General features: G+C 35.9%; 4 protein-coding genes across 10 annotated transcripts; 2 read left to right on the top strand and 2 right to left on the bottom strand.

Annotated features, from left to right (window-relative positions):
- Positions 1 to 1,113: 1,113 nt before the first annotated feature.
- Rrp6 (exosome component Rrp6) lies at positions 1,114 to 5,537 on the bottom strand. 2 transcript variants are annotated; one of them, XM_065365100.1, is made up of 16 exons: positions 5,398 to 5,537; positions 5,124 to 5,260; positions 4,943 to 5,054; positions 4,606 to 4,880; positions 4,346 to 4,532; positions 4,135 to 4,278; positions 3,877 to 4,067; positions 3,652 to 3,808; positions 3,432 to 3,577; positions 3,195 to 3,357; positions 2,387 to 2,587; positions 2,185 to 2,319; positions 2,016 to 2,087; positions 1,884 to 1,949; positions 1,499 to 1,801; positions 1,114 to 1,420 (listed from the first exon to the last, which is right to left on the bottom strand). In XM_065365100.1, exons 1-16 carry the CDS (start codon positions 5,461 to 5,463, stop codon positions 1,367 to 1,369), a joined length of 2,409 nt encoding a protein of 802 aa, XP_065221172.1. In that variant the 5' UTR covers positions 5,464 to 5,537; the 3' UTR covers positions 1,114 to 1,366. The 2 variants fall into 2 exon arrangements, with proteins under 2 accessions (XP_065221172.1, XP_065221171.1); XM_065365099.1 differs by having other exon boundaries at positions 5,374 to 5,510.
- Positions 5,538 to 5,774: 237 nt separating this feature from the next.
- Positions 5,775 to 7,529, top strand: LOC135846096 (transmembrane protein 98-like). 2 transcript variants are annotated; one of them, XM_065365104.1, is made up of 5 exons: positions 5,775 to 5,931; positions 6,015 to 6,208; positions 6,274 to 6,523; positions 6,627 to 6,833; positions 6,908 to 7,529. In XM_065365104.1, exons 2-5 carry the CDS (start codon positions 6,057 to 6,059, stop codon positions 7,001 to 7,003), a joined length of 705 nt encoding a protein of 234 aa, XP_065221176.1. In that variant the 5' UTR covers positions 5,775 to 5,931; positions 6,015 to 6,056; the 3' UTR covers positions 7,004 to 7,529. The 2 variants fall into 2 exon arrangements, with proteins under 2 accessions (XP_065221176.1, XP_065221177.1); XM_065365105.1 differs by having other exon boundaries at positions 6,286 to 6,523.
- A 25-nt stretch (positions 7,530 to 7,554) lies between these two features.
- Positions 7,555 to 12,016, bottom strand: LOC135846094 (ATP-binding cassette sub-family F member 2). 2 transcript variants are annotated; one of them, XM_065365102.1, is made up of 12 exons: positions 11,721 to 12,016; positions 11,410 to 11,628; positions 11,128 to 11,334; positions 10,854 to 11,042; positions 10,644 to 10,784; positions 10,440 to 10,566; positions 10,266 to 10,368; positions 10,095 to 10,190; positions 9,701 to 10,021; positions 9,419 to 9,610; positions 7,870 to 8,073; positions 7,555 to 7,792 (listed from the first exon to the last, which is right to left on the bottom strand). In XM_065365102.1, the coding sequence occupies exons 2-12, from the start codon at positions 11,618 to 11,620 to the stop codon at positions 7,682 to 7,684; spliced, it is 1,902 nt and encodes a 633-aa protein (XP_065221174.1). In that variant the 5' UTR covers positions 11,621 to 11,628; positions 11,721 to 12,016; the 3' UTR covers positions 7,555 to 7,681. The 2 variants fall into 2 exon arrangements, with proteins under 2 accessions (XP_065221174.1, XP_065221173.1); XM_065365101.1 differs by having other exon boundaries at positions 11,410 to 11,631.
- A 1,713-nt stretch (positions 12,017 to 13,729) lies between these two features.
- Positions 13,730 to 22,538, top strand: stc (nuclear transcription factor, X-box binding stc). 4 transcript variants are annotated; one of them, XM_065365097.1, is made up of 16 exons: positions 13,730 to 14,074; positions 14,148 to 14,295; positions 14,362 to 14,623; positions 14,698 to 14,876; positions 14,943 to 15,119; positions 15,189 to 15,432; positions 15,513 to 15,676; positions 15,750 to 16,034; positions 16,141 to 16,301; positions 18,207 to 18,360; positions 18,436 to 18,635; positions 18,732 to 19,147; positions 19,237 to 19,435; positions 21,765 to 21,917; positions 22,014 to 22,108; positions 22,205 to 22,538. In XM_065365097.1, exons 2-16 carry the CDS (start codon positions 14,157 to 14,159, stop codon positions 22,302 to 22,304), a joined length of 2,928 nt encoding a protein of 975 aa, XP_065221169.1. In that variant the 5' UTR covers positions 13,730 to 14,074; positions 14,148 to 14,156; the 3' UTR covers positions 22,305 to 22,538. The 4 variants fall into 4 exon arrangements, with proteins under 4 accessions (XP_065221169.1, XP_065221168.1, XP_065221170.1 ...); XM_065365096.1 differs by having other exon boundaries at positions 13,730 to 13,994; positions 14,108 to 14,295; XM_065365098.1 differs by having other exon boundaries at positions 13,730 to 13,994; positions 14,115 to 14,295.
- Positions 22,539 to 25,225: the final 2,687 nt, after the last annotated feature.

A 25,225-nucleotide genomic window follows, 5' to 3' on the forward strand; every position in this document is an offset into this window, starting at 1 on the left:
ACGTTGAAAACAAGCAAACGATCAAGATGCCTCCTAAACCGAAAGGAATTATAACCATCAACCCGTTCTTTAACTATTTGCGCGAAGTTCGTACGCGCGCTGCTCTCATCGGAAAGAGCGCCATCGAAACGTCCCTCGTCGGAGCACGAGAATGGCAGCAGATGGATGACTGCGATAAAGAAAAATATCGCAAAATGGCCAGATCACGTAGCCGCCGAAGCAGAAGCGCCACCACCAGACGTCGTCGCTCAGGTCTCCGAACGGTAATCGGAATGCCGACGACGGTGAGACGCTCGAGAAGTGCATCTAGAACCCGTCGTTCGGCGTCCAAGATGCGATCTGCGAGTATGCTGGAGCACTGCGGTCCGACTACGAGGAGAAGCCGATCGGGTAAACGCCAACCGCTGAAAAAAGCAACGCGAATGACCTCTAAGGGCAGATCCAGAGCCAAGACTACTCGTAAACGCTCCGGCACTCGTAAAATGAGATCTGCCAGTATGGCCCATCACGCAACAGCTCCTAGAAGGAGTAGGTCAGGAAGACGTCGGACGCTGAAAAGAGCAACGCGTGCCGGTTCGAAGGGCAGATCGAGAGCCAGAACGACGGTACGAAGACGATCGGCGACTAGAAAGTCGACAGTACGAAGACGTTCGGCCACTAGAAGGTCGAGAACCCGTAAACCGACCGTAACACGCAGGGTAGTACGTCGTCGCTCAGCAACTGCACGATCGAGAACACGTAGATCAACCGTCCGACGAACGAAAACCACTAAAACACGATCCGCTACCAGAACTGCGCGCCGGAGAACTCGTAAATCAGCGACAAGAAGAACCGTTCGCACCAAAAGGTCGGCTACCAGGAAACGCGTAACCCGTAGGAAGTCGCCGATGAGACGCAGGCGAGTATCGAAAAAAGTTAAAGGTACGGCCGCCGAATGCGCTAGTCCTAGTACAACCAAGATGGATTGTGGCCCTTGCCAGCAATAGATTATCGGTATTCTTCGGTTTATAATATTTATAATCCTTAATATTTTTAATTTTTCTTTTATCCTCCAAAATTTTTAGAGTTCATAAATTTATAAAAAAATTATACATATTAATAAAAAATAAATAATCCAAAAAACAAATCGATTTAATTTCATTTTACGAACGGTAAAAGGAAAAAAATTCTGGTAGTCAGCTTCAATATTGTCCAAAGAAACCAAAAATATACCTTCGAAAAAGTATAACATCAACTTTACATTATCTACACAACGAATCGAGAACGAAATAAAAAAAAAAATCATCGACGGATCACACAGCACAATTCCGCCGGTCATTTCTTTAGAATTGAGATATCGGCCGAAATTAACTCAATTGGCAACTCGTCACTTTTTCGATTTACCAGTAAATCCTCCTCCTTGATGGAAATTTTTACGATTCTAAATAAGAAAAGAAAAACATCGTTAGATAAGCCAAGTATCAAAATGAACAAATCCAAATGTATAGAATACACTTACTTTTTTATTCGCTCCGAATTTTATTTTAGAATTTAACAACTTTTGAACGTTTTTTTGAGCTCCGGATGCAAACTTTTTATAATTTCCAGCTGAATAATCATGCGGGACGAAGTTTTGTTTTTGTTTATCATCGACTTGAATTTTATTCACGTTTTTCGATTTGGATTGGGTCTGATTGTTTTTATTTTCCGCGATTTCTTTTTTTTCATTTTGATCGATAACTTCAGGGATATCGTTCGGTTCAGTTTTAATCTTCGATTCGTCCGCTTCTGCGATATTTTTGGATATTTTCTTATTTGGAACCTGAAATAATTCAATATGCAAAAAAAATTAATTAAAATTAGAACACTATTTTATTTCTTAGTGGTGAATTTTTTGAACTTGCCTCTTTCAACGAATTCTCAGCTTTTCGTTTAGAAGATACGTTATCGGTGACTTTCTTGTCCGGTTTCTGAAATTTTAATAAAATTAATACGCGAATATACGAAAATTTTTAGAACAAAATGCTGATATTTACCGTGGTACAATAATTAGTTTCTGGTTCGACTTTTTTATCCTTATGTCGTTCAGATTTCGGAATATATCTCACCTTTGGAAACAAAAAAAAAAAAAAAAAAAAAAAATTGAAAACAAAATGAATTACAAATTCCAAGTTTCAAATACGACGTACAGATCAAATTAATTACCTGCTCTTCTTCAGGTTTGGATTCTTCTTGTTTTTCCAATCTAGCTTTCTCCTCTTCAGTCAACATGAATTCCACAGTTCTTTTATAACGTTCGTAAGGGGATACGAATTTAACAGTAATTTGTTTACTCGAAGTCTGAAAAAATTGCAATATATATTCATCTGAAATACGACTGAAAAAAATAAAATAAAATCTCACGTACCTTGGAGGAGTCATCAACAAAAACATCCACACATGCTTCATTTTCTGGTGTTGTAACGTCTATTATGTCGGATCCAGCCAGTAAATTAGATAAATCGTTTCTGAAATCTCCAAGGTGTGAAAAATCGTGAGGTGTTTGCAATTTACTGAGAAATGCTGCGCTTCGGATGGCTAAAGAATTGGTGAAATTTTGCATGGAGCTCTGTAAATAGAAATAAAATGGGTTCGTAAATGATACGAAATACTTCATGCAGTTCGGAAAGGTGCAGGGGAGTGGATGCAATTAAAAATATATTTATTATAATGAGAAACAGGCCAGTTTTACGAAAAATTAGGGATTGAACGCTGATGCTGATATAAATTAGCTCTTTATCGTAATACAAATCAAAGTGAATTCGTTTCTTGATTTCTGTGGTATTTCCGCAATCGCATTAGATCTTCGTGATTACAACATTTAAATGTACGCAGTCTCCTTATAGAAATTAAAGCGCATATTAAAAAAGCTGTACTTCTTCACCTTACAAAGAAATTACATGCGCTACAGTAAAAATGCATTAAAGGGTATCGAATTTAATTTTTATTTAAAAACAAAATCACCAATCCGATTCTAGGTATAAAAAACTCATTATTTTAAATTAAAATAGGACATAAAAATTGGTATCAGAGATCACAGCAGGCTTTTGAGACGAAGGCATATTATTCATCGTCGTGGTTCTCACGAAGAATACTTCCAGACATTATCCAGCCCTAATTCTAGTACGAGGATCGTTATCTAGATAATTTGCAATCATGTCGGACACGTTAGTTACCATTTGTACGGGTTGTTTCCGCGCTTCGCTGATGATATCGAATATCCTATCGAGATTTTTCCTCACTAAAATAGGTATCGGGTTGCAACATCCTAAAATTCCATTCCTATCTTGAGGTAACATGTCGACTAGACGAAATAGCATATGGTTCGGTAGAACAAATCTGAAAAACAAAACAATAATAAAACCGGTAATCCTTTAATACTTCGATGAAAATAAAACTGAGACGATTTTTACCTCAAACTTTCATCTTCTTTACGAGCTATTTCATCTCTCCATAAGTATAAATGTCTTAAAGCGAATAATTGACGGTTATCTAAATTACGTTTGCAATCCTTGATCATCTTCGTGAGCCCTACTTCGTCGTTGGGTTTCTCGTAACGCTGAAAGAGAAGAAAATGAAAATGGATTTCTTCCCAATAAATAAATATACGAATTCATCGAAGAGATGACTTACTTTTTTACAAATGTCAGAAGCTCGATTAAATATACTCTCGACTAATTTCGTATCACCGCAATCTTTATCGATCAAATCATTTCTTATTCTGTCGTACACGTAGAGTAAATAATGAGTATCACTTCTCGCGTAAGCTTGAGCAGCTGGATCTAAAGGTCTACGGTAATAACTCGATTAAAAATCGATTTTTTTTAAACGAATAATTTCACCAAGGAATTGACATACCTGATACGCCAATCGTACAATTGATACTGTTTATCTGCCTTCACATTACAATAATGTTCTAATAAAAATGCTAAACCCAGTCTATGAAAATTCAATTCCATCGCAGCGAAGAATGTATCAAACATATTGACTACGTACAAATTTAAATCTTTTTGCAACCATTCGACATCCAATTCAGCTCCATGGAAGACCTAAATAAAAAAATGAGCGTTTTACTCGATATTACTCTGACTAACAAACAAACACACGTTTCCTCACCTTGACGATGGCAGGATCGGTGAATACTTCATTAAGTATGTGTAATTCGTCTCTCAGTGTTATGGCATCGATAATATAATCATCCTTTCTAGTGGATATTTGCATCAAACAAGTAAATCCTTGATACGAACGGTAATCGTGATGCTGCGAAAAATTTTCACTAAAGAAAGAGTCATCAAAACACGAAGATAAATTAGACTTCAATCCATACTTCCAGATCTACTGCGATTTCCGTCTGCTTTAATAAATCTCGAAGCATTTGTTTGAGTTGTTCGGAGGTTTCGACGAATATTTCAGGTTTCTCATTCACATCCCATGGCGCTTGAGGTTGAACTTTACGTAAATGAGCGCGAGGAGGAGCGAAGAAATTAATTTCATACAAATAAGGATGACTATATCTGTAAAATTAATTCCACGTTTAGTTAATGCTCGAGAAAAAAACAAAAGATTTGTAAAAAATAATACACAAACCTTAATGCACCACCAGGGCCTTTTTCCAAAGCTAAATCCAAAGGTTTCAACGAATTCGGCTTTTCTAAAATATTCGGCTTAAATGGATCTTTAGAATTGTCAACTCTAACTTTGAAACTTAATTGCGGTTTAACATGTACTCTAGCCATATTGGTTGGTCTTCGTTTGAAAAATCCTTGTTTGACGTATTTTGTGGTATCAGCATCGGGTCCATTAGTTGACACGAACGAGTCGTTTTTCGGAGCAATACCATTGATTTGGTCGATATTACGTTTCTGATGAAAAATATTCATATTTTACTGAGTCGAAAAATTCGATAAGGATGAAAATAACTCACCACTCGGTCTAATATTCTGTTCACACCGTCTACGACCAAATCTACTTTCTCTTCGTTATCGCACGATCGTATACTTGTTTTCAATCCTTCGCTTCTGAGAACATCTGACATCCTGAAACACATTTATTATTATTAGATATTTTGACAATTGGACGTAATGTAATGAAGCCAACAAACGTACATATTCTCCAACTGATCAGTATAAGGTTGGATATCATTTCCGTATTCGGGGAAACAGGCGACGAAATTATTTCTCGCTGAACCGACTGGTAAACTGTTGGATATTTTGATACAGTCAGCCAATACTCTGATGTGGTTCTGTAAAAATTCAATCATGTTTTATAAACGAGGTCACCTTAACTTAGATCTAGATTTACTTGTAGCGAAGTAATACGGTAACGATTATTATGAATTTTCAATTTTTTCAGTACCATAGCTAAAAACGTGATTAATACCTTCACCAGAGCACTAAAATCACAATCAACATCGCGGCTTTTCGGCTCCATTTTTTCTACCACCATGAACGTAACGATTGACTAGGACACCATAAGCTTGATTTTGAGCCTGTAATAAAAATCTACGTAGGTAATATATATTAATTAATGAACACTTTTAATTTGAAAATCAAATTCGAAATTTTTAATTTATCACGTTATCAAACATTCAAACATTCGAAATCAAATGAGGCATCTCACTGGAATGTTTAGCCTGGTACTCCACAATCCACATTCCATTCAGAAGAGCGCACTCTACGCGAATTTTTCATCAACTAGTAAAAAATGAATGAAAGCTCACGGCTTGTGGGCGGGGGCGGCTGGATCAACAGGTTGAAACGGAGGAGGAGGGTGTTTTGTTTTTTTTGTGTGAGGGTTTCGAATTTTTGGAATTTTTCTATCATTTTTTCACCTGTAATTATGGATTTGGTGCCGTATTCGATTTAAAATCACTGCTGGGATATTTTATATCACCCTAGAACTGCTGTATTATGCGTAAGTACCATACAACTAGTTTAAATCTTTCGGAATGTTTCTATTGTATACGAAATTAATCACATCCTAATTACATTCCACAGGTTTATATTCTTAGCCTATTGTGTATTTATATTAAATGCACCATGGAAGCTGTTGTGATAGCTGCCTTTGCTATATTAATCGTTGTCCTGATGAGCTCTACTGTTCTGCTGGTGTTTCTATGTTGCCAGAAAAGCGTACGTAAAAGTACCACGAAGTACATGAAGAGCCTTGGTTCCAATAGTCGTTTCATTAGGTGATTATATGAACATGTATTAGCTCATATTCGATGTTTTATATACTTAGTCTTCTTACGAACAGTTCGTTATTTAGGCCGAAGAACGTGCAATTGATTTCCGAAAGCTCGGAGGTGGAATTAGGGGAGGTATGCCTACATCCAGATATCGAACAAATCCTATCCGACGAGCAATGGATCAACGATGCGAGCGGTTTAATGCCTCATTGCTTAGCCATACTGAAATTATGCCATTTACTTACAAATAGAATCATCGCGTTGACCATGGCCAATATAAGTCAGCATCGTAAAAATAATTTGGAAAGCTTTGTTCAAGTGAGTCCTTAGTCCTTCGAGAGCGTTCGAATTTATGGAAGTTTTCATCTACCTATAAATTGCGTCTCAAATAAATAATTCGTATTACCTACCTACGTTACAGTTAGCTAAGAAAATAACTCCTCGAGCAGACGACGTTGTTCGTAGCATGTACGCACCTTTAGATGCTCGACTCCTCGAAGCCCGTACCGTAGCTTTGGTGCTGTCAGTGACTCATTTGGCACTAGCTATCAAATACAGTTCATCTTGCTCACGAGATACTCAAGAATTGATTGATAAAGCTCTCTTTGACATGGATAAACATTTAGAGGTATGAAATACTCGAAACAGTCATCATCAACCATAACCTTTGAAAAATTCCTCACCCCTTGCTTTTTTTTCCAGGTGTTACGAGCTGCATCCTCGAGTTACGAATCTCTTTTACGAGCTCAAACAAGTGTGCCACAAGGACATTTAAACGAGACTTTTGTTTACGATTAGATAATCTCGCATATAGTATTATGATTCGTCACAGTTATCTTTTACAGATACGTCACATATTTCTGTTACTGTTTGCGAGTCATTGCTCTCAAACGTTCAATAAGACTGATAGTGGGTCGTTCTCCTAACTTCCTACGTTATTTTTGACATCATTGATGCAGCATTTCCATGTAAACGTGTAATTCTCCGGTGTCCAATGTGAACTAAATAAGTTTCTTTTTTTTTACATTAGCTTTAGATTAAGCCTGAAGTATTCCAAGTAGTATTTTTTAATTACGTAACCGATTCTGAATCTGTTATCAGTGCAATTTTTATTGAATAATTTTGTTTTTATAAAAATAACTATGTACGATCTGACTGTGATCTGGTATTATTTTTTAACTTGGTTGTAGATCTCACAAAGTTGAAGATGAAACTTTTGTCACAATATAAAATGCAACAATTCGAGTGCCAATTAATTTAAACGTGGCATTTATAGTATAAGTTGTAGGCATTTAAATAAAAAGTAATTTATTGCTCGTAATAATTTGTTTTCGTCAATAACGCACACATAGTACGAGAATTTTTATTGAGTTGCGAAACAAAACAAATTTCACGTTGGTTGCGATTAATTCGATCGAGCATGGAAGGGAACTAAAGCTGAACTGATGCAGTTCGCGATTCCATTTAGATAGCCACTTATTTACTATTTGATTTTAATTTTTCACGCAGATGTTCCTTGTAATCCAAAATATTTCCTTGCCATTTGGTAATCGTCCCGTGTTCACAAATCCAAATTTCTTGAGCGACCTGAAAAAAATAATTCCATGTTTAGCATCTACCAAGATTTTTTGAAGAGGGAGATGAATACAGGTGAGTTGTTTTACCTGAGAAATTAGCCTAAAATCGTGACTAACTAGAACCATTCCACCTTCAAACTCGTTGACTGCATCAGCCAATGCGTCGATGGTTTCCATATCTAAATGATTGGTAGGTTCGTCCAAAAGTAATAAATGAGGAGCCTGCCATGCCAAATAAGCGAAAACTACTCTACATCTTTGACCATCGCTGAGCTGTCTAATTGGACAAACCTGCAAGAAATGATGAATAATTATTTAGTAATGTTGATGGAAAACTACCAGTATCACAAAAATGGGTTCATTAGGATGTTTACAGGTACAGTTTTTTTTTTTTTTGAAAGGACTGACAAGTGAACCTCACGAGTGTGCTATAACCGATTTGACCAGATTTGTTTTGTTTTTTTTTTTCAAAAGTTAGAAGACCCTTAGGGTGGTTCTCTGGTCCACCACAAAATTTAGAGCTGGTCAATCATAAATCTACAAATCCCACAGGAGTCTGAGTTTTAAATAAAATGTCAATTTTCGGTCAATTTTATCAATAAAAAAAAATCAAAATATGAGCTTAAAACAGTAAAATAGCGATTCCAGGACATACCAAGCCTCGAAAATTCATGGGGTATTTTTTGGCCCAAATTTATGAGAAACTGCCAAAAAGATTTGAAAAATAATGTGATTGGGCAGCCACAACTTTGAGATCCGTCTTTTCTGGTCATAAGTCGAGCTTTCTACGGTATGGACATGATTTCGAGAATGCGCATTCGAAAGGATATATTTTGGGCCCAAAATTTACAAAAAAGTATCCGAATATCCAAAATAATCAAAAAATATGATTAGCTGGCTTCAACTTTGGGAATCGTCTTTTCTAGCCACAAGCTTTATTTCCTGGATTTTGAGGCTGCGCATCCATAAAGCTATTTTTGGGGTCCAAAACTTTCAAAAAATTGCCCAAAAATGTAATTTAGGTATTCATTTATTGCGATTGGACGGGTACAATTTCTGGAATGGTCTGAAACTCCATTCGTGAGTCGTTGAATCGCATTTTCGACCATTTTTGCACAATTTTTTGAAAATTTGAGGCCCAACAAATCATTTTTTCATTTTTAATTGACGAAACAGACCAAAAATAGAAATTTTGAAACTTTTGGACCCCTGCGGAACCCGTAGCTTTGCGATTGGGAAGCTGAAAATTTTGAGGTGGGTTACTTTAGGGGTCCAATTAATTTTGAAATCAAATCGGTTACTGCATACAGGTCCTTTTGCGAGTTCGAACCTGGAATTTATTCAGGGTTTTAGAAGACGATCGATCCTTCACTGTGTTTCAACAGATCTAGGAAAATATTAAGGAGGAGGGGGCAACCCTAAAAATGAATAAATGATCGAACTTGGATTTTGTTCGTCTCTTTTTTCGTTTAAATGGGACACTCGAAACGAAAGCGATGAATTTCTTATCACTTTCGTCGACTATCATTACATAAATTAATGAAGAAATTATTTAATTTCCTGTATCATTCAAATTAACTACAGAGGAGCTAATTTCTCTCGAGATATTGGCAAATATGTATCGATAGGTACTCACTTGTTGTCTACCAGTAAGTCCATATCGACCGATAATTTTTCTCATTTCTTCTCGTTCTTTCACATCGGGGAACGATTTCATCATGTAGTCTAAAGGTGATATATCCAAATCCAATAGTTCATGTAAATGTTGATGGTAACGAGCAAAGCGTAAATGCGAGTTTTTACGAATCATGCCTTCACTAGGTATTAACTATTGAAAAAAAAACATTACATACAAAGATTAATAAGACTGTCCATTCATCAACTACTACATAGACACACCAGCAATCGAGATACTTACTTCACCGTAAAGTAATTTCAAAAGGGTACTTTTGCCAGCTCCGTTAGGTCCGACAAGAGCTACTCGAGAATCCAGGTCAATACCGAATTCAAGATTTCTATAAATCCAAGGAGTTTTTTCGTTATACCGGAAGCTTACGTTTTGCACCATGATGACCGGTGGCGGAATAGTACCACAAGAGGGGAAATAGAACGTGACCAATTTGTCGCTAACTACACGTTCGGTTAAACCACCGGCGACCATTTTTGCTAGAGTTTTTTCTTTGCTTTGAGCTTGACGAGCTAGTTTAGCGCTACCGTGACCAAATCTTGCGATGTAATTCTGAAAATAGGTATACGAATTAAACAATAATGCTCGAGAAATTCATGTTGGGATAAATACGAGTATGACGTACTTTCATATGAGCTATTTGATCTTGCTCCCAATTATACTGTTTCATTTGGTTCTCCAATAATTCAGCTCGTGTTTTCACAAACATATCATAATTACCCTAAATTAAAACGAAACACACGATGAGTAAAGGGTCATAAATAGAAATCGATTCGAAAAGAATTGCCAAGCTTACGGTATAATATTTTAATCGTTTCTTATCCAAGTGGATGATATTGGTGCAAACTCCGTTGAGGAAATCTTGCGAATGCGATATAAGAACCAAAATTCGTTTATACCTAAACAAAAACGCACGTTGTGAAAATTTAGCTCGAAATACGTAATCAAATCAGCTGCATAGTTTACTTACGTTCTGAGTTCTTCTTCTAACCACACACAGGCATCCAAATCCAAGTGATTAGTGGGTTCGTCCAGCAACAATAAATGCGGTTTCACGTATAACGCTCTTGCTAACGCGATACGCATTCTCCAACCACCTAGAGAAATTCATTAATCGATTCAGTAAGTCGACCAGAACGACTTTGGTTATTAGATTAATCACGAGTTGACTTACCGGAGAAATCTTTAGTCTTTTTAATCTGCATTTCTGGCGTGAATCCTAAACCGTGTAAAATGTAAGCTGCTCTAGCTTCCGCAGTATCTGCATTCATGTCGTCCAATCTTTCATATATATCCATTAATTGCTCTTGAGAGTCTACGAATAAAAGTTTGAGAAATTATTTCTGTCTAAGTGATATGGAAATATTTGAGTATTGTCTCTTACCATCGTCCTCGCAGGCGACCAATTCTTCAGCGAGTTTCTCGAGCTTCATACGTTCTTCGTCTACTTCCATAACGCATTGTAAAGCAGTTTTATCCGATGCAGCCATTTCACGAGTCAAGTGAAAGATATCAATATGATCTGGAATAGCTACTTCTCGGTTACCCAGAACAGCAAGTAGAGTGGATTTCCCTAAACATTGAAAAAAATACACAATCAAGTTATTCAAATATGTAGATTACATTCGAGTACTATAGAGAAAAATCAATATTCTCACCGCTTCCATTTAAACCAATCAGACCGTATCTACGTCCGCAATTCAATTCCAACATAGTATCCTGTACTAGTTCACAACCATGAAAGGTAATGGAAAAATTAGAGAATTTAATATCACGAGCGCGGGGATGCAGCACTAAACTACCAGTGCAGGAACGAGCTTCAGCATTTAATTTCATATCTTCTTCGAGTTTTTTCAATATTAATTCTATCAATATAGAAATCAATCAATATCAATATCATACCGTAAGTTACCATGAAAAGACTAAGAATACGATCATACCTTCTGAGATGTCTCCATTTTCGTTACTTTTACCATTTTCGGCACAGTTTTCACCACTAGCGTTAGGCTTAGGTTTATCTTTATCTGCAGGTTTAGACTTCGAACCGGTTGCTGTCGCTGTGGCTGTTGCAGCTTTTGCAGCAGGTTGCTGGCGAGCTTTCGCAGCATCTTTTTTCTTCTGCTGTTGTTTCTTTTTCGCTTCAGATGGCATGATGTAGGCTACTGAACGGAAATCAACGATAAGTCACAGATGTTTACAAGACATACTTGAAACGAGACTGTAGGAAAAATACTAGAGTTTGAGAACTTACGAGGAGGGCTTTCTTCTTCACGAAACCTTTACCGATGAATAAATCAACATGAAGTAGTTTGATGTCGAAAGGAAGAAATGACTCTTGATGATGAATTCAACCACGGAGTGAAGATGAAACACTGGAGATCGATGGGAGACTAAACTATAGAATTTTTAAAACTGAATAAATTTATTATAAATAAAATCGTATAAAAAGTTGAACACCAGATTTTTAAAGTTATCTTATGTGTTTTCACCAGTTTTCACTCAGTCACTCACCACATGATGAACTAAAACCGAAAAGGAGTACAAAGTAAAATTCACTCGTGGTCGTTGTCGCGGATGGCGGTGGCATCTCGAATGCTAGAACAAGTCGAGCAAAAAAAAACCGAGCTTTCGGAGCCGGATCCAGATGCCGGATCCGGACAGCCGGAGCCAAACCAATACCACCTATAGTAAAAGGCCTGAGCGCTGAATCGTTATCACCTTCTGACGTCACCACTAGTAGATGACTCGATTGTGTTTACCATTTGAATTTTAACGTACATTTAAATGGCGAGTTCGTGAAACAGAGTAAAACTTTCGTTAAAAACGTTAATAAAATGCAGGGATGGAAGAGCCTTGAATTCAGGGCTCCCGCTCTTGGCTCTGGCTCAGCTCCCCGCAAGTTTCAGCTCTGGCTCGCTCTTGGCTCTTGGCTCTTTTTCTTTACATGAGCTCTTTGGCTCCTTGCTCGCTCCTCAATTCTTTCCGACTCCGCTCTTTGACTCTCGGCTCCCTTTTCCAATTTCTCGGCTCCCACTCCAGCTCCAGCTCTGGCTCTTGGCTCTTTAAATTAGAGTTCAAAATTCGTGAAAAAGAAAAAGAAAAACGATGAAAAAAATTAAAATACACTGCAGTTATTTTCATTTCATTTCTGAATGAGGAAACAAACTTAGAAATTCTTCATTTTCATCACAAATGTGAGTTGAAAGTAGAAATTTTTAATAAAATTGTGCGCATTTTTTTACTTTTTTCTCTACTTTTAAGGAGCCAAAGAGCCTGAAAAATTTTGTGGGCTCCCACTCGGCTCTGGCTCTTTCCAGGTTAAAGACTCCTTATGATGATGGCTCTCTTGAGTAAAATAAGGAGCTCTTTTGCAAGAGAGCTCTTGATGTTTTTCTGCACTTTCATTTATTTGGCTCTTGGCTCTGGCTCTAGCTCCTCAAAAAATCCGGCTCTTTCAGACTCAGGCTCCGGCTCGCTCCCGGCTCTTCCATCCCTGATAAAATGATGACATTTTAATTAATATTTGTTCTAAAATGTGTTGTAGTGATGAGATATTGTTGTTTTCAACTACTGGTGGTGTTGGATTACTTTATTTTTGTACAAAGTGAATTTTTCGCGATCTGTTTGTGTTGTGACATTGTGTGATTCGGATGTGTAGATATCTTGTGAAGTGAATAAAAATGAAAACTGATGTGTACTAGTGCCTGTGTTTTACTGGAATAACATCGCAGTGAAATGAATAGTGAACCATATAATCTAAAATGCGTTTTAAATCTGCATTGTGAATACAACCATCCAACTACAATGGATGGATAAGGTTATCTAATCAAGAATCAAGAAACCATCAACATCTCAAACCAATTAGATGATTTTAGTGGGATTTTGACAAGATTCGACGATTATTTAATTATATTTCACCAGTGAGTGTTGTAATATCCGCCAAAAGGTATAATTTTGTCAAGTTTATGTATAACTTTCATCTTTAATGTTGAAAAACAGTGTTGTTTATAACCTAATTTCTTCATTTTTTTTCATTAAAATCATTCCTATATGATCATGAATTCATTATTCATGTAGATAAAATATGAAAAATAAAATTTTCCCAGGATTTAATTCGTTTGAGTGCATTTTTCATTCAATTCTATAGTGTATTATGATATGTTAGATACGTAAGTACTACCAAGTAGCGATGACGTCACAAAACAGCGCTCAGGCCTTTTACTATAGGTGGTATTGGCCAAACACCAAATCAAGCCAATGAAATTTCAGATAATTGCACCACTTATCACTTCTTCACAAGTTCACAAGTTTTTCAAAGGTTTTCCCGTGTTTTTTCTTCAACGAAGATTCAACTTTTCAAAGGTTTTTTATCCATTTTATCGACCACAATTCGAATTGTCGATCGCTTATTGGCCAGTTTTGAGTTTTAACACGTTTTTCATCGAGTAGCCATTATTTCCTGGTACAATTTCGAGAGCTTGTGGCATCAGCAACGTTATCAGATCTTCATTTTTTAAAATCATTAGTAAGTTTAATTTCGAATTTATCGAACTGATGGTTCGGTATACTTAATATGGCGCAAATCCGTCGGATTAATTTTTACATGTAATTTCCCCAAATATTGATAAACAAATGAAGCTTTTAGATATCCATTTAACGGAGATTGTATTTGTGTCAGGATCGGAGTATGAGCCAAAATTTGGACGAAATTTTCACCAGAGCAGCCAGTTCCAACTTGACTGCAACAGCTGTAGAATTTATACCTAGAACTGGGTCGAGTTCTTCAACTAATCGTAATTCTAATTCGATAGACATGGATAACAACAGTAAGTTTCGAACGTATATGAAAAACTGTTGATTCACCTGTTCCTAATGAGAATGTTTTCACGTAGGATATGACAACAGAAATCAAAGGTATTACGATAGAAGGTACCAGAATTATGACAATAACTCGTATTATAATCGAGACCGTAATAGTCAATCGCAATCTTCATCGTCGAGTAATTCGTATGCTGTGAAATCCACACCCAAAGTCAGAGATAGGAGAACTGAATCAGATAATACGTATTCTGGATCCTCTGGTTATTATAGCAACGGTCCATCGTATCCTCGTTACGATAATTCGAAGCGATATCCACCGGAACAGAAAAACAAGTAATTAATATTCCGAATAATGTTCCAATTTCCATTCGAAAATTTCTAACGTTTATATTAATCAATTTTTTCAGTAACAGAAATAACCATTTCAAAAAAAGAGACTACGACGATGAAGATGATGAAGAATATGATGATAGATATCAACAAAACTCTAGATACGCTGTTTATGAAAATCGAAATCATAGATCAAACTATTCTAGTAATTTCTCCAAATCTAACGTCACGAATGGATCCGTCAATGGCAATAAAAGTAATATATTTTACTCGATTCGTGTAATATTTATAACTCGATGTGATATTGATCGTGTTTCTCTAGAAAAATCAACCATTTGCCAACGTGAAAGATTAACGGAGCAGTTAAACGATGGTATCCTCGAATGCTTAGTTTGTTGCGAACGAATCAAGCAACGTGAACCTGTATGGAGTTGTTCGAATTGCTACCATGTTCTACATTTATATTGTATTACAAAATGGGCCAAGTCTTCCAAAAATGGTGCATGTTTTTTCATTTCAAAATCACTAATAAAAATAAAGCGCGATTTTAACGCTGAAATGATTTCAGATAATAACAACTGGAGGTGTCCAGCGTGCCAAAACGAAAGTGTACAGATCCCTGAAAAATACATGTGTTTTTGCAATAAAACAAGACTGCAGACTGAATGGAATCGTAACGATACGGCTCATTCGTGTGGCGAGGTCTGTGGTAAAAGTAAAGAGAATCCTACACCATGGTTCATATGTGAACATAAATGTAATCTTTTATGTCATCCTGGACCATGTCCTTCGTGTACTATTCAAGTTACCCGGTAAGCTAGACGAAAAATCAATGATGGAAAATATAGATCTTCACTCCATATTAATTGACCTTTTTTCCCTCTATTTTAAGCGAATGCGGATGCGGTCGCACTACCAGAACTGTACAGTGCAGTTTTAAAACTCCCATACTTTGTGGAAAAGTTTGCGATCGCTTATTAAATTGCGGTGTTCATCGGTGTCTGAAAACATGCCATTTTGGCGAATGTGAACCCTGTGATATGAAAACAGAAATAGGTATTTTATTTTATTTCTAAAGATGGAAATCAAGAAATATGTACTAACGTATCCGAATGATTCCATTTTTCAGCTTGTTTTTGTAATAAATCGAAGAAAGAGTTGATTTGCGGTTCGCAAGAACAAGAAAATTTCACCTGCGGAGAAAAATGTGACAAAACTCTAGCCTGCGATAATCATAAATGTGATCTTATATGCCACCAGGAAGAATGCGGTCTTTGTCCAAGATCACCGATTGTTGTAAATTCATGCTGCTGCGGTAAAACTCCTCTAACTGAAAACACTCGTCAGTCGTGTTTAGATCCGATGCCAACTTGTGAGCAGATTTGTGGAAAACGCTTGCATTGTGGCACGATAAGTGAGTTTGAGATGCCGATGATAATTCCGAAATCGGATTTGGGACCGATTTCACCTGTTTATTCGACTGGTCCCTTTTTTCGGATGATATATTTTTTTCGTTTCAGATAAACCTCATTTTTGCGAATCCAAATGTCACGATGGCGATTGTACCCCTTGTAAAAAAAGTGCGTTGGTCAAATGTCGATGTGGAGGTAAAGAAATGTCAATACCTTGTTCCAAAATCGACAAAGATACCGGATTTCAGTGTCAAAAGAAGTGTAATAAGGTAATTGAATTAATCAAATTGTATCAAAATTATTATAGTCGAGAGGCCCACATAAAGATCTCTTGCACCCCCCTGCCCATCCTCGGGGACAACTTTTTTCTTGAAGGGTGAGTTCCTAAGGAACATTTCTAGCCCTTGTCCTAAAAAAAAAGTGGTCCTACTTACAAAATGGCGGCCATTTTGATTGACAGGTCAGCCGAAATCGCAGATTTTGCGTTCCAATATAGGACTAGCATGAACATTTTTAAAGCGTACAAAGGTAGATCGAAAGAGCAGGCAAAATTCATCACCTGTCAAAATTTCAAGTGCTAAAGTGCCTTTTTCGATTTTTGGTAAATTTTCAAAAATCAAATTTTGACCAAAATGTGAGAAAAAATCAAAATTTTACCAAATTGACCTAGAAAGCTGAAATTTGGGATATACCCTATTTTCGACCTGCCAAATCGATTGGAAACTGTTTCAACCCGTTTTTAGCAGTTCTGGAGCCTCCAGCAGTTTTTTGAAACTCGAAATTCTCACAAAAGCCGAAATTGATTCTGCAAACGGAAGCCGACTGCAGGTAAATTTCATTTTCAAGTCGTTTTGAAGCCTGTAGCAATTTTTTGAAAATTACTGGAGCCTCCAGTAGATTTTTGAAACTCGAAATTCTCACAAAATTTCCTCAAAATGGAGATGGAAAGCTGAAATTGACTATGCACTCCAATTTTAACACCCTCTGAAGACGACCTCAGGTGGGTTCAAGTAATTTTGCAGCCTCCAGTGACTTTTTGAAAGCTTTCATGGTGTTTTTAGCAGAATTGAAATTTCCAACAAGTAGCTGAAACTTTCAAAACCACTTGAAACCACCATGCAGTCGACTTCGTATTATTGTATTGAAATTAGTTCGCAGAGTAAATTTCGGCTTTTTTACCCCATTTGATAAAATTTTGGAAAAATTGATAATTTTTAAAAAATCGCTGGAGGCTTCAAAACGACTTGAAATTCAACTGCATTCGACTTCATAGCGTATTGAAATTAGTTTGCAGCATATTTGATGAAATTTTGTGGGAATTTCGAATTACAAAAATTTACTGGAGGCTCCAATAATTTTCAAAAAATCGCTGGAGGCTCCAAAACGATTTGAAATTTACCTGCGGTCGACTTCATAGCGTATTGAAAATAGTTTGCAGAATGAATTTCGGCTTTCCAACTCAATTTGACGAAATTTTGTGGGAATTTCGAGATTCAATAATCTACTGGAGGCTCCAGTAATTTTCAAAAAATCGCTAGAGGCTTCAAAACGACTTGAAAATGAAATTTACCTGCAGTCGACTTCATAGAGTATTGAAATTAGTTTGCAGAATCAATTTCGACTTTCCAACTCCATTTCATAAAATTTTGTGAGAATTTCGAGTTTCAAAAAACTGCTGGAGGCTCCAGAACTGCTCAAAACAGTTTGAAACAGTTTCCAATCGATTTAGCAGGTCGAAAATCGGGTATATCCCAAATTTCAGCTTTCTAGGTCATTTTGTTAAAATTTTGATTTTTTCTCACATCATGGCCAAAATTTAATTTTTGAAAAGTCGTCAAAAATCGAAAAAGGCACTTTAGCACTTGAAATTTTGACAGGTGATGAATTTTTGCCTGCTCTTTCGATCTACCTTTGTACGCTTTAAAAAATTGTATGCTAGTCCTATATTGGAACGCAAAATCTGCGATTTCGGCTGACCTGTCAACCAAAATGGCCGCCATTTTGTAAGTAGGGCCGCCTTTTTTTGAGGACAAGGGTTAGAAATGTTCCTTAGGACTCCCCCTTTAAGAAAAAAGTTGTCCCGGAGGATCGGCAGGTGGGTGCAAGTGATCCTTATGCGGGCCCTCCGACTATTAATAAAGGAAAATAATTCGATTTTATTGTTTATTATACAGAAAAGATCGTGCGGAAAACACAAATGCAATCAACTTTGTTGCATCGATGTTGATCATATTTGTCCTCAGCGTTGTAGCGGTACATTAAGTTGCGGCAAACACCGATGTGATATTTTATGTCATCGTGGCAAATGTGGACGATGTTTACAGAGCAGTAAGTACAGCAAATAACTTCGTTATAAATTACTGTAAAAAATATTTGTTCTAATTTTCCATTTCAAATATTCAGGTTTCGAAGAACTGTATTGCCATTGTGGTCATTCTGTGATTTACCCCCCAGTGCCTTGTGGAACAAAACCTCCTGCTTGTGATCAACCATGCCAACGTCAGCATGATTGTGAACATCCACCTTTACACGTTTGTCATTCCGATCGCGCTTGTCCTCCCTGTATTGTGTTTACTGATAAGCTTTGTTACGGCGGTCACGAGGTAAATATGATCGCCGAATATTTTTTCGAGATTTCGTACATTTTTGTACTATGTACCAGGTACCTACGTTAATTTCACTTTTGAAATTTGTTGCAGTTGCGAAAAACCATTCCTTGTTACCAGAAAGAGTTTTCTTGCGGATTACCCTGTGGTCAACCTCTACCTTGCGGATTTCACAAGTGTCTGGTTCCATGTCACGCCGGTGATTGTTTGACCGCTTCGAAAAAATGCACGCAACCGTGCACGAAGCCTCGTGATTTATGCGGGCATCCTTGCAATGCCCCGTGTCACAAAGGATATTGTCCCGATACACCTTGCAAAGAAATGGTCAAAGTAACCTGCGCTTGTGGTAATTTAGTCGCTGATCATAATTGTTACGAACACGCGGATGACTACAGGCGTATCGTTTCTGCGACCCTGGCAGCTAAAATGAACGAGTTACAGTTGGAGAATTCGGTCAATATACACGATATATCGGATAAAATAAACGCCGAAAAGGTTAACTTGAGAACGTACGTACTCGTATTTATGAAATGTATTAAAAATCGAGTACTTTTTATAAAATTTATCTAATCTGGTGAATTTTTGACACGTTTTACAGATTAGAATGTGCGGACGAGTGTAAATTAATAATGCGGAATCGTCGACTGGCTTTAGCTTTGCAAATACAGAACCCAGACTTGAGTGCTAAATTGACTCCGCGGTTTTCGGATTTCATGAAAGGCTGGGCCAAGAAAGATCCGAATTTTTGTCGACATGTTCACGATAAACTAACAGCTTTAGTGAAATTAGCCAAAGAGGTGAGAAGTGGTTTATGATTGGATCAACGTATAAATTTTCAGTGATTCGTGTTCGGTCATTTCATGTCCAATCAATCCGGATTTGGGTTGAAGTCCTCCGATTTTGCTCGAAATGGGTAATTGAGAGAAGTTTCAAGAATATTTGTTAAAAATTTCAAAAGATCGAAGTTGAGATTTTTTCGAAAGCTCAATTTTCAAATACTTGCCTGATAAAACATCCATTATTCACAATTGGAGAGGGGCGTAGCAAAGATCTACATTTTGATTTTGAGTTTTTCAGGGCTTTAAATCTGGAGAAGGTGCGCTAAAATTTACAAAAAAAATTAGGGGATAATGTGTTTTTTTAAAAATGGTATTTTAACCTCAAATCCAAAATTTGAACTGATGTGGTGCAATAAGAATAGAGGAAGTCAAAAAAATATATTGTTTTTAACCTGATTTTTGGCGTGTTTTTATGTTTAGACCTGTCTGCAACTTTCCTCGATGGACTTTGAATTTTTTCATACATCTGGAGGGGAAAATTTCTTTTCCAACACGCTACATTGCCTAAATCCCAGCCCCTTGCTAAAATGAAAAAAGTCTTGCTCTCTGTCAAAAATTGAAAAAATCTCAATTTTTGGACATGGTTTCTCGCTAAAAAATGAAAATCGTCGCTTTTTTGCAAAACAATTCCCTAAAGTTTTAATTTTCCGCCAAAAATTTACCAAAAGCTCGCTTTTCTATTTCAAAATTGAAAAAAAGTCTCGCTTTTTCGACACAAATTGCAAAAAAAATCATTTTTCAAGCCTTTGTTTTTTGCTAAAATTGTTAACTTTTTGTTGTTTGCCAAAAATTGACAAAAATACTCACTTTTTTCAAAAAATTGCTCGTGTTTCGCTTTTTTGTCAGAAAGTGTCCATAATTTATTTCTTGAAAATATTTGTTTTTTTTTACCGAAAAATTTCAAAAAATCTCCCCTTTTCTTCAAAAATTGCAAAAAAATGAAAAAAGTCGAGTTTTTTCCAAAAATTTCTGAAAAGTCTCGCTGTTTTGACCAAAATTGCCATTTCGAGAAAAATTCTGCATTTTGACAAAAGATGTAAAAAATCTCGCTTTTTTAAAAATTGACAAAAATTTTTGTTTTTTTTTTCGTACCTAAAAATTTACAAAAAGTAAGTATCATTTTAAAAAAGAAAATACTCAACAATGTCACTTTTAAATTCCGGATCAAGTTCAGGTTTTTGATAAAAATTGCAAAAAAGTAATTTGAATTTTTTTCTGCTTGTGTGCCAAAAAGTCGTGCTTTCTGCTATAATTTTCAAATCTCGTTTGTTATTATAAAATTCGAAAAAAAACTTGTTTTAAAAAAAATTGAAAAACATTTTTTTTGGCAAGAATACATATTTTTAAAAATTTCCACTTTTTGCTGAAATTGTCAAATTTTGACTTTTTGACAAAATACATATTCTCACTTTTTAGCAAAATTGCCAAACATTTGAATTTTTTCTCAAAAATTAAGCTTACCCAAAAGTTTTGCTTTATTGCTGAAAATTGCCAAAAAGGTGTCACTTTTTTGCCAATAATTTTCAAAAAGTGCTGATTTTTGCTAAATTTGTCAATGTCATGCTTATTTGCCAAAATTGTAAAAATTCTTGTTTTTTAAAAATTTTTGAAACATTTTTTGATTTTTGTTTTTTAATTTTTAAAAATTTTTATAATTTTCAAAAATTTGTGCTTTTTAGAAAAACTCTTGAAAATTTGAAAATAGTTGGTTTTTTTTGCAAAAATTCCAAAAGTCTCACTTTTTTCTAAAAATTGTCCAGAAGTCTGTTTTTTGCAAAAAATTGCCAAAAGTCACTTTTTTGAGTTTTTTTAGCTCCTAAAATTACCTACCTTTTTTCCTATTTTTTTTAATTTTAATTTTTTTTGACAAAAATTAAATGTGATTTCTTTAAGAGTTTAAATATGTAGTAGATATTTCATTTTCGACCCATTTTTCACGTTTTTCAAACTTTGGACCTGTTTACATGTTCCTTAATTGCCTTATGAGGCCGAAACTTGGCAGGCACGACTTGAAGGTATCGTAAATGTGCATTTTGTTGGTTTTCAACCTTTCGACCCTATTTGACCTTTCTCCGAGGTCATAGAAGTCAGATTTCTGACGATTTTTTATGTTTCTCGAGCCTGCATACTCCTCAAGTATTGATTTTATAGGTCCCAAAAGATCAGTCCCTCGTATAAGGAACCTACAAAAAAAATTTGAGCAATGTCAGCGAACACCTGAACCCAATCCAGGCTTATTTGACATGGAATGACAATTTACATATTACTAACGAGAATTATTTTACAGTCTAAGCAAAAAAGCCGAAGTTTTTCGTTCGAAGTGATGAATAAAGAGAAACGTCAATTCGTTCACGAATATTGTGCTCATTTTGGTTGTGAATCCGAAGCTTATGACGCCGAACCGAAAAGAAACGTGGTTGCTATCGCTGTGAAAGGAAGGGTAAATTGAAGAATTCTTACATCCGAAAAATTCGAAAATGATATGTTCTTAAGTATTTCGAAAATAAACAATTCAACGGTCATGTTCACTTTTCAGTGCTGGTTACCTGCCTACTCGGTTCTGGAAGTCTTGCAACGAGAAAGTGGTCAACGTAAGGTACCATTACCCGTGCTCAATAATAAAAAATCCAAGTAAGTTTTGTTCATCTGCTTATACATATGAACGGTCACCCTCACAAAAAAACTAAAATTATCTATCAAATAATTCAATCATTAATTACGTTACAGGTACGAGAACGATACTTCGAACGGTATGCCACCGACAATAATTCTACCTGTGTTACCGAGCGCTTCCTCCAATTCGAGATTCAATTATTTCGGAGATTAATCTACGCGAATTAGTCGTATTTTATTTTTTACGGTTTAAAATCGTGTGTATTTTATATTAAAATTTAACATAGCGGGCATATATCATGTCGCGGTACTCGATTACGTTACGTACAATAATATTAAGAAGGGATTTCGTGATGAAGATCATTTTTTGAGTTTACCATTTTTATCGAAGAATATTCTTATTGTTTATTATATGTTTTTTGCATAAAGAATACATACATTTATCATATCGGTCAACGGTACTAACTACTGTTGGTGTTATTATTGTGTAATACTTGGTATGTTGGTAGCATCGCGTACCTATACTGAAATGCCAATCATTCGAGAAATTTTGTTTCCCTTTCGAATTTCACCAGGAGACTAGAAATACGCGAGGTGTTCTCAATGAAGTATTTTCTGTTGGAAGTGGAACTGCGAGTACCTACTTACTTTGATTTTATACCGTTGCTTTTTACCTACCTCTACTTTCACGTACTCGACGTACACCTGCCTTGATTCGTCTGTAGGCGTGGTCAACAGGTAACTCGAGTAGAATGGGTGAAATGCGTTACCTTTATCGCTCATGTACCTTCGTTGGTTCATTATTGTAGACCTTTCACAAACTCCTACGTTCCTGCTGAAAATCGCATACCTATAAAACATCATGTACCTAGACCTACCTAAACCTATCAACTAGCCATTTATGGTTCGGATGAGCAATGCTGTTAAAAAGATGGGAATTTACAAGCTGCGATTCATTAACCGTGAAAAACGTACGTTTTTTTGAGCTTTTGAGCTTGACCTTGCAATCCAAATGGCCGGGCGATGATTTCTATAGAAGATCTAAGGATACATATTTGACGAAAAAATCGTTTTGGTATGTTTATACGATGAAAAATTCTGAAAAAATTCAGGGATGTACCCTCATAATATCCTCTAACTATATCAGTTCACAAAAAAAAAATTATTTCAAACACGCGCTGGTACAGAATTTTTCCCCTGAAAAGCGTGTTTTTGGCACCCTTGACTGGAGAGGGGGGTTGGTGGGGGGGGGGCTATGAGCCCAAAATTATTTTTGGGGGTACTAAACATACGCTGTGAGTTCTATCAAAATCCAAAGTTGAGGTCATTTTGCCTATCTTAATGGAGGGTACCCTTTAGTTTAAAAATATCGTTTAGGGGTCTAACTGAATTGAAATTTGGTTAGGGTAGGCTGCAGTTTTTATTGAATTGAGCTACACAATTTTTATTGATTTAATGAAAAATATCTGAAACCCATGGAATCGTCAGTTTTTTCATTTCTAATCAACATCATTAAATTAAAATTCAATTTAGTTTCCTTTTGAGTTAGGTACCTACTGAAAGCTATCTAATTACATATTTATCGAGAGGATTTGTCATTTCTCTATGAACTTTATAGGTACTTGCAGGGGCGTAGCAAGCGGGGGGGTTGGGGGGGGGGGACGGTCCCCCCCGGCAGGTTTTGAAAAGTTAAAAAGTTGGCATTTTTGAGTTTACAAGGATGAAAATTCAAAAATGATAACTTTTCAATTAATCATTAGTTGAAAAGTTGGCGTTTTTGACTTAGAGTCTGATATTACAATTAAGCTAATTTACCACCTTTTGAGGCATTCTTGATTTGCCAACTGAGAATTTCAGAAATCACAATTGTCAACTTTATTTTCTATTTATTATCTATAGTTGAAAAGTTGACAATTTGCAATTGTTAAAATTAAATTCGATTTGCCAACTACATACAATTAATTTCAAATGTATAATGTATTATTGTAGGTACATTTTTGATTTGCCAACTGAGTACTTGAGAATTGGAAACTCAAAATTGCCAAGTTTTCAAGGAAATTATTCATTTTGTTCGAAAATCAAAAATTCCCATTTATTTTGATTGCTTAAAAAGTTGGAATTTTTTAATTGAGTATACGAGAGAACTTAAACCAACAGAATCAACGTCATGAATTTAAATTTAATTCGGCTATTCTTATTCTAAATTTGCCAACTGATGCTAGCATGATACAATACCTGAAGACTCAGTTGGCAAATTGACCAATAATGTTGTACCTAGACCTACTCAGTTCACAAATTTATACATGACACATTTTTTCATTTGCCTATTTATTTTTTCAAGTAGGTACCTAATACAATTAATGTGATAGCACTTTATGCTATTTTAGCTTTTAAAAGGTACACATTTCCAAAAACTTTCTTTTTCAAAGTACATATTTGTAAGTTTTTTCTAGAAAAATATTGCGAGAATTTGAAAAATGCAAAGATCAGAAAAATGATTTTTTGTCATCAAAAAATGATGTTCTTCGGTTTTTTGTGTTACAAATTGTTAAAAGCTTTTGCCCTCGCTTCGCTCGGGCCATCTGCATTCCTTTTTCATGATTCTAAATTTCTACAAAAATATTAGGTAGGTAAGTCTCGAATTTGGGAAATATCACGATTGGAAGATATCATTTTTTAACTTTGAAAAATAACGTTTTTCAGACTCTCAAGTTATAAAATTTTGCAAGCTTTTGCCCTCGCTTTGCTCGGGCCAATTCCATTTCGTTTTTCGTTTAAGCTCTTAAAATGAAATTACTCCCCAATTATGCGTAAGAGTTTGAATAAAATTACGTTAGGTAATTTTCAATTTTTTCAAATTTCCCGTACTTAATGTTGAGTAAAAACATTGTGTCAAATACATACAAAAATTGGGAAGCAAATCTGTTTAATTTGAGCAAATTTTCGAAAAATGATTGTAGAAAGGGGGATGAGTATAGGTATGGTGAAAGTGTTGATAAATAATCGATTTTGCAGTTGGCATTTTTAACATTTCAAAGTTGGCATTTTTTAGAATTTACCCCCCCCCCCCCCCTTGTAAAATCAGTTTGCTACGCCCCTGGGTACTTGAGTGATTTCACTTCTTCTAAGCAATGC

The sequence above is a fragment of the Planococcus citri genome, chromosome 4, assembly GCF_950023065.1.
Source record: "Planococcus citri chromosome 4, ihPlaCitr1.1, whole genome shotgun sequence".
Classification (NCBI taxonomy): domain Eukaryota; kingdom Metazoa; phylum Arthropoda; class Insecta; order Hemiptera; family Pseudococcidae; genus Planococcus; species Planococcus citri.